Below are 13662 nucleotides of genomic sequence, written 5' to 3' on the forward strand. Positions count from 1 at the left end.
ATATTCATTCTGCCGATTCTGTTGAAAAACCTTTCCTAAACAGAAGCAAATGGAACAAAACGGGGATAAATATACCTGAATTTCTCCAATAGAAACTCTCGTTTGCAACTGTTGGACTAATGATTCCACCCTATATCAGCTAGATGCAGGCAAAAGTGTGCAAGGCAGTATTGAATGTGACTGTCTTTCCAAATAAATTCATAAAAAATCCTACAATGTGATTTTCTGGGAAAAAAATTCTCAATTTGTCTGTCATAGTTGACGTGTACCTATGATGAAAATTACAGGCCTCTCTCATCTTTTTAAGTGGGAGAACTTGCACAATTGGTGGCTGACTAAATACTTTTTTTCCCCACTGTACGTTGTAAACTTTCATTCATAAGCTAGATTGTAGCAGCCTCATGATGGATATAGGGAAAATTAGAGTATCATGTAGTAGCCTAAATCTATCGCTGTTACATTGAACTGGGTGAATGGAATATGAATGAGAGTCATCCAATATACTGTAAAAAAAATTGTCATCCCTCATCTTAAACGGCACTGACCGCCACTGGTCCACACAGAAGGCAAAATCATGAATTGGGGACCAGGCAGGGTACTGATGTGTGCAGCTCATTGAGGAGTAACCATTGGAGCACCAACATATCAAGTTGAATCGATACACCAAAATGTCAACATATTAAACACCAAGTCTTTCCATTCTCAAGCATTTGATTGTATTGTGACTATGTCAGCGGGGTAACATTATTCTGGTACAAAAACATACAATTCACGACTAAGCACATGTATGACATCATAGAAGTAAACTGTCAATGGAAGCAACATAAATGTCAAGCTTTCATTTTGGGTCCAAGAGTACACAATAGGAAACATTTTCTTTCCATTTTGTTATTTGACTTGCGCTGTGCTGCCCCCTAGTGACCAACCACCACCAAACACAATGAGGTCATTTGTTAACCCATCCAGAGCCAATTCCAAAGTACAATATTTGGCTAATTGGTCGTCCAAAAGTGGTTGTGGCCAGGCACACTCTGAAACAGCAAGTGTTACATTTGAATATCCGATGACATTCATCGATTTGAAGGAGGGTACTGTTATGTATGGTACGACGTGCTGTACGTCGTACTGTACGTTGTTATGGTTTACGACAGTGTGCTGCGTTACGGATGAATGGGTTGTCAGAATGCGTGGCACATGTCATTAAACGACAGAGTGATGTTCAATGTGAAACTGTGCAGATGTCCGTTCTTTTACAACTAGGCTAGATATAACATTGGCGACGAAGATGGCTGAATTCAGTTTACCACCGCCAGCACCATTACTCGCCGTGCCTGGCGAACCTCCAGTCCCGTGGAATAACTGGCTTGATAGTTTTAACACTTATTTAGAAGCTATGGACTTTTCTACAATCTCCGACAAGCGGAGGACAGCACTGCTCCGTCACTGCCTTGGTACAGAGGGACAGAGGATTTTCAGAGCGCTTGGATCGGCTCCTACATTCACTGCTGCAGTCAGCCTCTTACGGAACCACTTCGCCGGGAAAGAGCGAGTGCTCCTCCGACGCTACCGGCTACGGAAGAGACACCAACGGCCGGGTGAGTCCATTCAAAGCTACGTGGCTAATCTGAGGGATTTGGCTAGCTCTTGTAACTACGGGACACTTCAGGACGAGATCATCAGGGATCAGTTGATAGAGGGGACGTTATGTGAAAAGACAAGGGAGAAACTGCTTTTGGAATCGGATAATTTACAACTAGATGGAGCTATTAAAATAGCACTCCAGGTTGAAGCGGCGTTGGAATGCTCTTCTATGCTAACAGACAGCTCTGCAGCATACACTCGGCCCCCAGCCATTCTCACACAGCAGCTTCAGCCCGAGCAGGCGCACTACAACGATCACGCCGCTGCGCACGCCCTCCCGCGTCGATAGCTGCATGGACACAGACACCGACATGCCCGTGCAGCAGGCACACAGACAAACAAACAGAACTAGCTGTGGCAACTGTGGGGCTAGCTCTCACAATTCAAGGGCTTCAAACTGCCCAGCCCGTGGGAAAATATGCAAGAACTGTTCAAAATACAATCACTTTGCGAAAGTGTGTCGTTCTGCCCCTGCTACTAGCTCCACCCAGAACAGGCCCTTCATTTCATCTCACTCTCAACATGAACACACGGAAATCCGAACCGTCTCCACCAACCATGTGTCATTCAGGACATGCACTGTGCAGCTGGGTGAGGTGGGTTTGCCTTTGCTGCTGGATACTGGCGCTGCGGTGTCGTTGCTCAACCTTGCCACTTACTACAAGTTTTTCAGTCACCTACCACTCCAACAGCCCTCCACTGCCCTGTGTGGGTACGGTAGATCTAAGATAGACATTGTAGGCACCCTCCAGGTCCCAGTACACTACGGCACCAAACATCTGCCATCATTCACATTTCATGTTGCAAAGCGGGGTGCCAACCTCCTGGGCCTCGACCTCTTCACAGGCTTGGGATTCACACTGAGAGATGACAGTGGGTCAGCTATCTACCAGGTTACCTGCACATGGCAACAGAACTGGCCGACTCTGTTTGATGGACTGGGCTGCCTCACAGCCTTTACTCACAGGCCCCTAGTGAATCCGGAAGTGACCCCAGTCATGCAGCCCCTGCGGCGCATTCCCTTTGCACTGCGTGATGATGTCACAAAAGATCTCCAGTCACAGTTGGATGCAGGCATCATTGAGCCAGTCAACGCTGCCCCCTGGATTTCAAACTTGGTCATTGCAACCAAAAAGTCCGGTGGAATCCGGACCTGTGTGGATCTCCGTGCTGTGAACAAGGCCGTTGTCCCGGATAAGTACCCCTTGCCTACAGCTGAGGAGCTGACCGCACAATTCCATGGCTCCACGATCTTCACGAAGCTTGACCTTCGTCAGGGGTTATCTTCAGGTACCCCTCCATGCAGCTAGCAGAGACCTCACGGCCTTTGTCACACACGCTGGCGTGTTCAGATATACACGCATGCCTTTTGGACTTAGCTCCGCCCCCAGCTGCTTCCAGAAGGTGATGAGCACCATCCTCGCTGGAATACCTGGGGTGGCGGTCTATCTGGATGACATCGTGGTCCACGGCCCTGACCTCCACATCCATGATTATCGACTCCACAGAGTATTCAGTGCTCTACTGCGGAACAACCTGACCCTGAACGGTGGAAAGTGCACCTTTGCAGCTCCAGCCGTCGAGTTTGTGGGCTTCCGCCTGTCGGCCAAAGGCATTGCCCCACTCATGTCGAACATTGAAGCCGTCCACCGGATCCGGGAACCGACCTCAGCCTCTCAGGTGGCCTCATTCTTGGGCATGACAGCTTACTACCTCCGGTTTCTGCCCCACTACTCTCAGACCACAGCGCCCTTCGCCAGCTCCTCAAGAAGGATGAGCCATGGGCCTGGACGGCAGCCTGCTCAGACGCGGTCCGCTCACTGAAGAGCCAGCTCACCACAGCCCCAGTCTTGGCTCACTTTGACCCCGTCTGCCACACCATTGTCACATGTGACGCCTCAGCTGGAGCACTAGGAGCTGTCCTCTCACAGCTGCAGAATGGCATTGAGAGGCCCGTCGCCTTCGCCTCAAGGGCCCTGAGCCCCACAGAACAACGGTACTCTGTGGGCGAACGAGAAGCACTGGCCTGTGTCTGGGCGTGCGAAAGGTGGCACCTCTACCTATATGGCCGTCTGTTCACACTCCGAACCGACCACCAGTCCCTCACAACGCTACTGTCAGCATCAGGAACTGGCCACAAGCCACTTCGGCTGCACAGATGGGCCGACCGCCTCAGACAGTATGACTATCAGCTGAAGTTCACTCCGGGGAGGGATAACGTGGTGGCAGACCTCCTCTCACGCTCCTTTGACGCTCCTACTCCAACCGTCTTGCCAGACGACAACAAAACAGAGCTTGTACAAATGCTCTACGCTCCTCTTCAGTCAGTCGTCTCACTGGAGGAGCTGAAGCAAGCATCGGAACAGGATCCCACACTGTCTACCCTGCGCACCTACATACGCACTGGATGGCCAGCACATGTGCCGGAAGAGCTGGCGACTTTCGCCAGAGTGAAGCACAAACTTTCTTGCTGGGAAGAAGTCTGTGTCTCTCGAGGGTTTTGCACTGTGGTCCCAAGTGGCCTGCGTGCGCGTGTTCTATCCATGGCGCACGAGGGTCACTTGGGCATAGTCAAGGTCAAACAGCGATGTCGAGACCTTGTGTGGTGGCCAGGCATCGACCACGACATTGAAGCCCTGGTCAGGGATTGTGCTGCATGCCTCCTCAGTGGGAAAACAGGACAGTCCGCCCCACCCCCCCTGCAGCCTCTCGCATGGCCGTCCCACCCCTGGGAGCACATCCAACTGGACATCTGTGGCGAGATCCATGGACACGCAGTCCCTCACCATCAGCGCTTCCTGGTGGTGGTGTATGACCTCCACTCTAAGTGGCCAGAAGTGGTTCCTGTCGGAACTGTCACAGCACAGGCCATCGTGGACATCCTAGACAGCCTGTTCACAAGGTGGGGCCTACCCCTCACCCTTACCACGGACAATGGGCCCCAGCTAACCTCTGCCGAGTTCTCCTCATATCTCAGCAACAAGGGAATCAAACACATCCGCACGGCCTACTACAACCCACAAGCTAACGGAGGGGTGGAACGCTTCAACCAAACGCTGAAGAACGGCATCAGAGCGCACCTGGTCCAGGGGTGCACGTTCCAAACTGCTTTGAATCAAACGCTAATGCACTACAGAGCAAGCAAACACACAACAACACAGGTCTCCCGGCATCCCTCATGCTAGGTCGTGAGATGGAACTGCCACTGGACAGACTCAGAACACAGAGAGTAGCAGAACCGGCGACTAGGCGCACCCAAGAACAGCAGGCAGTGACCGGGCACCAAAGAGCAATGAAACAGCGTTTTGACAAGGCACACAGGGTGAAGAAGTCGATCATTCAAGTGTCAGACTGGGTCCGAGCCCGACGGCCTCAGCGGTGCAACAAAATGGCCTCATTCTGGTCGGACCCCTTGCAGGTCAGTCGACAACTGGGGCCCGCCACATTCATGATGAGCAATGGATCACGCTGGCACGCCAGCCGCCTCAGAAAAGTCCCTGCCCCTCAAGGAACACGAAGGCACACAAAACAGACATGCAGGCCAGAGACGCCACCGGATGGACCTCCTCCACCACTACCACCTGAGCCCCAGCCTCTGTGGGTTCCCCAAGGGCCAGAGCCACAAGCGGTGACGGTGGAAGAAAGGCCTATGCGGGCACGAACTCGCCCTGCTTATCTGGGGGACTACTTAACCTCTTTTCATTCTTAGGCTCCGTTAGGTGTCTTAGTCAACCTCCAGGTTAATGGACTGAACTGGCTAGTTTGGAGAGTCCATCCGTTTAAGGGTTAATGTTTATTTCTTACAGGTATCACTCTAGGTTCTTGCCCTATGGACATTTTATATATGGTACCAGTCCCTGGTTTTGGAAAGGGGGGGGAAATGTTATGTATGGTACGACGTGCTGTACGTCGTACTGTACGTTGTTATGGTTTACGACAGTGTGCTGCGTTACGGATGAATGGGTTGTCAGAATGCGTGGCACATGTCATTAAACGACAGAGTGATGTTCAATGTGAAACTGTGCAGATGTCCGTTCTTTTACAACTAGGCTAGATATAACAGGTACACTTGACGTTTTATTGGAAGAGGTATGCGTAATGGACTGTCGCTATGGTTACCTGTGAGGATGTTCTCTGACATCACGTGGACCTGCACCTCCACAGAGTGTTTGGAGGCGTAGGTGATCTCGGCGCTGACGTGAGCCACCTCCCCGATGAACATGGGGTACAGGAAGTCGGTACGCTCCACACGAGCCAGTTGCGCTGCGCAGCGATCCTGAGCGAGAGAGAGAGAGAGAGAGAGAGAGAGAGAGAGAGATGCAATTCAGTCTTGGTTACAGTTTCCAGCTTTGACAATGGCCAAACATTTTACATCATCTAGTTTAGATATGATCCTTCACAATCCATGACAATAACTACTATATAGAATTCTTTATGGCCTGAAAAAAAAGACACACAAACAATATCTTAACACCTACAGTGTACAACTGTTTGTCTTTCATAGTTATGTATTTGGTTGTCTATGTAAGGAGCAAATGGTGTCTATGCCCATTCAGTGCGTTCATGCAGACATTCTCAGCCCTGTAGAGCCACCTAGTGGATTGTATAAATATGACAAATACTGGGAACGGCTAATTGTGTCTGGTCAATGTTTATTACAATATCTACTACGATGACCAGATACTGACTATCTGGCCAAAACCAGGTAGGTTTACTTACATAACTATTTGAATAGAATTTGATCATTCGTCCTCCTTGTTATCCTATTGACCTAATATCCCTAAACCAAAGACGTTCATTCAATTCTACTTTTCACATTGAACTGCATCCCCATGTAGCACTCCCTAGCTGTCTACCCTCTCCTTTCCCTTTCCCTAGAAGCATTGACTTCTAAATGAGCCACTCTCCTATGCTCAGATTATGCCAGCCATGACATGTTACAGTAACACGCTCAAATATTGGCCCTTCCCAATTCTTTAGAAATTCTGCTCTGCATTCTTTACCTGGGCTAAACAATGGAATATTAAGATTTGGCCCTTAAGGAAGGGAGGAAGGAACGGATGCATGTTAACAGTATTGGGACACAGCCATTTTCTTTCAAACACACCCACACCCACACACATGCATACATACACACAGTCGTTTCGTTTGTGCAGATGAGGTGATGTTAATCGGAGGGACAGGTTCAGTTACAGTATGTGAGGAATGTTGGAGTGCCCTGTAAATTATAACTTATCTCTCATAGAGGAACACCATGTGACCACTGACGTAGCCCCCCCCCCGTTTGTGTTGGGTGGAGTAAATAAAACCTGTCTTCAAATCATTATACAACGTGACAGAAACGTTATTTTTATAGTAAAAAAAGATTTTGTTGCATTTTTTTAACTTAAAATGTACATTTAGAGGAATTTTATAAGGGAAAATATTAGTTTTGGGAATTCTCAAAATACTTTAAATATATTCATTTCCATGTCGGCTCAATGCCTGGAAATGCCCTTGTCCGGAGCAAAGGATCTCAATTTCAAACTCTCCAAAAAAGTGTTTAAAATTAAAGAAAACTGGCAATAATGGATATTAACTGAGAATTATATTGTGTAGTTCCTTGCAATAGACCTCTGTGACTTTAAAGAATATTTCTCTCAAAACTGTGATTCCTAAAAGATGTGTCCGGAGATTTGGTCAACTCTGTCAGATTTGTTTAAAATCCTAAATGAATCAGGGATGAGCAGGGTCAGCTATACCATAAAGACCCCTTATTCATGTCCTCATTACATGTAGTGCAAAAAGCCCACTAGTGGCCTGTAATGTTCTCCATTTTTGATAGATTTAAACAAACAATATTGGAATCACCATGGTCACAACCATAAACTGTCAACTCCATCTGCTTGATAGATAGAATATTAATTTTGGTTCAAATATGTTACATTTAATTAGGTTTTAGAATTGTAAAGCAACTGAGGAAAAACAAAATTGCTACTGTGTATACATACCACTTGAATTAGGAAGAAAAATGCAATTTTTGTCAACTCTGTAAAACATCAACTCTGTCAGATTTTTCTCTAACATCAACTCTGTCAGAGTGCTGAAAGATCTGATGGAATGGTTATGTTTTTATTGCGCAATGACTGGAAGTCTATTGGTGTATGCTAGTAGATACCCATAAACTTCTATTCATTGCACTAAAGCTAGTTAGCATTGGCTCTCAGCATCATGGCAAAATGTGTAAAATAGCATGAGATTAGCTATAATAATGCAAATGTTCTGCCCCCTGTAAGAAAAAAATGTCACTACATGTGACTCAGATGATTGTCATTACTAAAACATGTTCAGAATGTGCTAGAAGGTATAAGACAATACCATGAGGACGCAAATCAAAAGGAAGCTACTGGTGAAACTGCCGAGGTAGGTCCAGCTCAGGGAAAGTACACTCTAAGACAGGGATGGGCCTTCTTATTGTGGTAGGTGCAGGCTTTCGTTCTAGCCAAGCAGTAAGAAACCAGATTATATTAATAAAACTGAAACGGAGGAATATTTTGCCAGCCATTCAGATTTGTTGGTACTGCAAGCACTATAAAATATCAACTTAGGGCTAACGTTTCCCAGCTTTAGCAGCCAATGCTTGTTCCAGGTGCAAATCACTCACTCACACATACACACACACACACTTTATCCAATTACGCACACGCACACACTTACCCCAGGCTGCGTGTTGCAGTGGCGCGTTCCTATGATGCATCCAGCTTCCTCAATCATCTTCAGGATGGTGCCACCATGCACATTGCCCACTATGTTGGCATCATCGGGACGCATGATCCTGGTACAGACAGAAGAGAACAGCATCACAAATTAGCATTAGGAATAGAAGAATACAATGGTTTATTGTCCTCGAATGAGGAATTACTCTTCAGTCTCCTACATAAATAAAGTATTGCACCAGTACAGTTGCAGTAACATCTATAGACTATACAGTCTCAGTAAAAAGGCTAGATCAACTTAACAGTAGACAAAGATAGGTACTGTAAACAAATGAGTAGCGCTACAGTTTTTTTGCGGTGACTTCCACTCAACTGGGCCTTGTTTCCCCAGAGCTTTTCATTGTGCTACATTCATCATTAGATCCCACTTCATCAGCATGTTAGCTGTTTCCCCAAAAACCATCTTCTGCACTAGAAATAAAGTATAGTAACTCTCTCTCTCTGTGAATGTTGATGCATTAGTTGAATATGAGGTGAAGTTAAGAGTTTTTTTAATTGAAAGTTTGTTGTAGCTAGAGGGCTACAAAAGCCATTCTGTACAAACATTCATACACACATTTGAATACTTTGTTTGGATCTAGAATGAACCAATGGGAGTACAAAGGGAGTACAAATATTTTTAAATTCACACATTCTTGGTTCAATAATCATAAATCACTCTTATCAGTTTTATAATCAGAATGTTATATTTGTATAAATATTTTGATAGATGCTTTGTTTTTGGTATGCCAGCGTTCCACAACCCTCACACACACGCACACACATACACACACACACACACACACAAACAGCTCTCTCTGCTATTATTCATGGTGGTCACAAAGCAAATCTCCACTGTTTCTGGCCAGATGGACTGAGCTTTTCTGTCTCCCAACACAGGAGTATCATAGCAGTTAAATCAGATTGATCACCCCCCATTTGCCGTCCCCACTAACGATGGCAAGTTTCCTCTTTCCGTTCACAGGCCTCACTGAAGTGTGCTCCCCCTAAAAAGCCATCTATATCACACACCCCAATGAGTTAATGGCCTGCTCTGTTTGAATGTGTCATTAAGACAGATAGTGGGCACACACTCACACAGACATGATGTAGCGTCAATACACACTGTTCAAGACACCTGACAAACTCACACTTGCAGACCTTACAGATCCATGACCATAATTATCGGCGCACACACACACACGCACACGCATACACACACCCAACACACATACTTCTCAGATAATAAACCACAAGTACTAGGACATGCCAGACATCTTTGGTATCTTCCAGTCTTATACAAATCCACATTATGTAAGCCTACTACTTCTGATAGTAATTTTTTACATTATTTCACAATAATTAATTTACATTTTACATTTTGGTCATTTAGCAGACAATCTTATCCAGGGCGATTTACAATCAATGCATTCAACTAAGGTATGTAAGACAACCACATATCATTGTCATTGCAAGTAAAACATTCCTCAATAAAGCAGCTATCAGCGAAATCAGTGCCAGTAAGAAGTGCCAAGTGCACTTCCAAGTCATCTCATTTTGATTCATGCAATGCATGACTGATCACATAGTCATAGGGAGAAACTGATGACCAATAGTATGTATTGTGAGAAAATCAGCATTGTAAAATCACCATGGAGGTTACTACATACTGAACCTGTCTCTTTACTTAATTAACTGACCAAATGACAAAAGGACACAGGTAGTCATAACTCACTCAAAGAAGTAGGCTACAAAGCATGATCATGGCCTCTGAGGAAGAAATGTGTGTGTGCGTGGCAACTCTACCTGCTGAGTTGCTGTTTGGAACCCATCTCCAGTCTGCTGATTGAGGGAAACCTGTGTGCACTGACCTAGAATCAGTCTTAACACTCCTGCTGTCTGTCTGTCTGTCTGTACAATCAGTCTATGACCAGTCCATCAGCCTCTCTCGTTTTCATTCACTACTCATCTCCCTGTTACAACCCACAATGACATCATACTCTGACACCATCACACTGACCCCGCCTCTGTTGTGATTTCCGGACTAACTGGCTTCCTAGCACTCGCACTACTGCCCATCCCCATGGGACCTTGGCCAATAAGAGCTGCCCTCTCAATGTGGTTGCCATGGCAATTGACATAGTTGGAGAGCAGGACAGGAAATATTGTGGCGAGGTTGAGCTTTCATTGCATCTGGAAATGTGAATGTCATAATCATAGTCCTTTTAATAATGAGTTACAGGAAAGATATGTACGGTATGATTGGCATGTGTAAAGGTAATACAATAACATTAGTCAGCATAACACTGAGATCAAATGTAAGGCATGCACACACAGTGTGTGGTAGTCCATTCAAATATAATCTATTTCTATGTTGTAGCCTTCCTGTGTGTGTGTGTGTGTGTGTGTGTGTGTGTGTGTGTGTGTGTGTGTGTGTGTGTGTGTGTGTGTGTGTGTGTGTGTGTGTGCGTGTGCATGTCTGCCTGTGTGTGTGTTCATGGTTTATGATTAACCAGATGAAGCCCAGCACCTCCATGTCGCTAATCTCAGCATCTCTCTCTTTTATGACTCAACACAGTGACACACACTCCCCTCCTTCTAACTAATAAAGAACAAAATAGCAGGATCTGGCAACGTGATAGGGACGAGAACCAGTTGGAATCTCTTAGATCAAAGCTGTTTTTAAATCCATAGCCATCACAACATTACACATTTTACCAGTAATATTAATCTACACACAACTCCAGGGCCCAGTTTTTCAAAACATTTAATACAGCTCAAAATGATCCTGTGTTGTGTTCAATTCTGTTCCACGTTAAATTTGTATCTCCCTTCTTTTGAAAAGTAACTGCTTAAAAAGTGGAACAAGGTTTTTATGCTACAGTATCATTAATCATCCCATGTAAGCTAACTGGTATGACTATAAACGGACAATAAGTCAACAGATCAGTGCAGAAAGTGTCAATTAAATAGCAATCTTCAAAAGATTACTGAATCGTCAAACGACTATAATGTGGTGCTAATTCTCCTTCGACAAGTCCATGTCCAACTGACATGCCACAAAGAGAAACAACAACATGTAAAAAAAAAAAAATACAAAACAGGTTACCTGAGCGGAGAACGGAAAACTACCAAACATTTAGCGTGCTTTCGAAAAATCCTTCCTGTCCCATGAAAGTGTATCATTGATGTAATTAATACATAGAAAGCTGTGGTGCGTACACAGGTGCTATAAACATATGACTGACTGAGGTTCAGCATCACCAATATTACATCAGGGTCGTGTTCAGTTGGGCACACTAAAGCAAAATGTAAAAAACTAAAGCAAACATTGAAACAGAAAATTAAAATAAGCATTTCTTATTGGACAATCCAAGGTAGTCCCTACCAGTTTAAGTCTGTTTTCTTCCGTTTTATGCCTAATGAACACATCCCAATGTGTTCTATCAATAGGCCTACCTAGTGAGAGCGGTATCTGTGAAACAAACACACACAGCTGTTCCTGGCAGCCGCTCAACATACACTTGTTTTCCAGTGATGTCTTCCTGATTAATATGGTAAGGAGAGTGATTAAGGAGAATGATTAGCTGAAATGGCTTACCTGAATGAGCATCTATAGGGTTAAGATGATACATTGCCTCTTAGAGATGTTCAAAGTAGTAAGCTGGACCAAATTTACTGTAAACTAAGTCTGATATTGACAAGAACAGAGATGTATTGTATGTAACATATGCATCACCTAGAGTAAACATGTATCCAAAATGTTATCAACTTACCCTGGCAGAGGCTGCAAGTTTGGTTCATACTAACCTTAAAAGGTCAACGGTCAATTCTATCATTGTGACATTCCATAAAGAAAATTGGTCAGTCTGCAGAATATGCACTATGCTTTACCGCAAAATGACATACAGTACCAGTCAAAGGTTTGGACAGACCTACTCATTCAAGGGTTTTTCTTTATTTTTACTATTTTCTACATTGTAGAATGATAGTGAAGATATCAAAACTATGAAATAACACATATGGAATCATGTAGTAACCAAATAAGTGTTAAACAAATCAAAATATATTTTATATTTGAGATTCTTCAAAGTAGCCACCCTTTGCCTTGATGACAGCTTTGCACACTCTTGGCATTCTCTCAACCAGCTTCACCTGGAATGCTTTTCCAACAGTCTTGAAGGAGTTCCCACATATGCTTAGCACTTGTTGGCTGCTTTTCCTTCACTCTACCGTCCGACTCATCCCAAACCATCTCAATTGGGTTGAGGTCAGGGGATTGTGGAGGCCAGGTCATCTGATGCAGCACTCCATCACTCTCCTTCTTGTTAAAATAGCCCTTACACAGCCTGGAGGCGTGTTGGGTCATTGTCCTGTTGAAAAACAATTTATAGTCCCAGTAAGCCCAATCCAGATTGGATGGTGTATCGCTGCAGAATGCTGTGGAAGCCATGCTGGTTAAGTGCTCCTTGAATTCTAAATAAATCACAGACAGTGTCACCAGCAAAGCACCCCCACACCATAACACCTCCTCCTCCATGCTTTACGGTGGGAACTACATATGCGGAGATCATCTGTTCACCCACACCACGTCTCACGAAGACACGGCGGTTGGAACCAAAAATCTCCAATTTGGACTCCAGACCAAAGGACACATTTCCACCAGTCTAATGTCCATTGCTCGTGTTTCTTGGCCCAAGCAGGTCTCTTCTTCTTATTGGTGTCCTTTAGTAGTGGTTTCTTTGCAGCAATTCAACCATGAAGGCCTGATTCACACAGTCCCATCTGAACAGTTGATGTTGAGATGTGTCTGTAACTTGAACTCTGTGAAGCATTTATTTGAGCTGCAATTTCTGAGGCTGGTAACTCTAATGAAATTATCCTCTGAAGCAGAGGTAACTCTGGGTCTTCCATTCCTGTGGTGGTCCTCATGAGAGCCAGTTTCATCATAGCCCTTGATGGTTTTGCGACTGCACTTGAAGAAACTTTCAAAGTTCTTGAAATGTTCCGTATTGACTGACCTTCACGTCTTAAAGTAATGATGGACTGTCATTTCTCTTTGCTTATTTGAGCTGTTCTTGCCATAATATGGACTTGGTCTTTTACCAAATAGGGCTATCTTCTGTATACCCCCCCTACCTTGTCACAACACAACTGATTGGCTCAAACGCATTAAGAAGGAAAGAAATTCCACAAATTAACTTTTAAGAAGGCACACCTGTTAATTGAAATGCATTCCAGCTGGTTGAGAGAATGCCAAGAGTGTGCAAAGCTGCAAAGGGTGGCT

At 44.9% G+C, this 13662-nt stretch overlaps 1 protein-coding gene across 4 annotated transcripts in view; it reads right to left on the bottom strand.

Annotated features, from left to right (window-relative positions):
• The window catches only part of acot7 (acyl-CoA thioesterase 7), a 58886-nt gene that overhangs the window by 38667 nt on the left and 6557 nt on the right, over nt 1-13662 (bottom strand). For 3 of the 4 annotated variants that reach the window (XM_041846060.2, XM_041846061.2, XM_041846059.1), the window contains 2 exons: nt 8338-8455; nt 5761-5917 (listed from right to left, as the gene is read on the bottom strand). In XM_041846060.2, coding sequence (XP_041701994.1) covers nt 5761-5917; nt 8338-8455 — 275 coding nt within the window. Of the gene's footprint in view, nt 1-5760; nt 5918-8337; nt 8456-10181; nt 10285-13662 lie in introns of those variants that run through there. The other variant, XM_041846062.1, reaches the window with a different exon arrangement.

This window comes from Coregonus clupeaformis, chromosome 24 (assembly GCF_020615455.1).
Source record: "Coregonus clupeaformis isolate EN_2021a chromosome 24, ASM2061545v1, whole genome shotgun sequence".
NCBI lineage: Eukaryota > Metazoa > Chordata > Actinopteri > Salmoniformes > Salmonidae > Coregonus > Coregonus clupeaformis.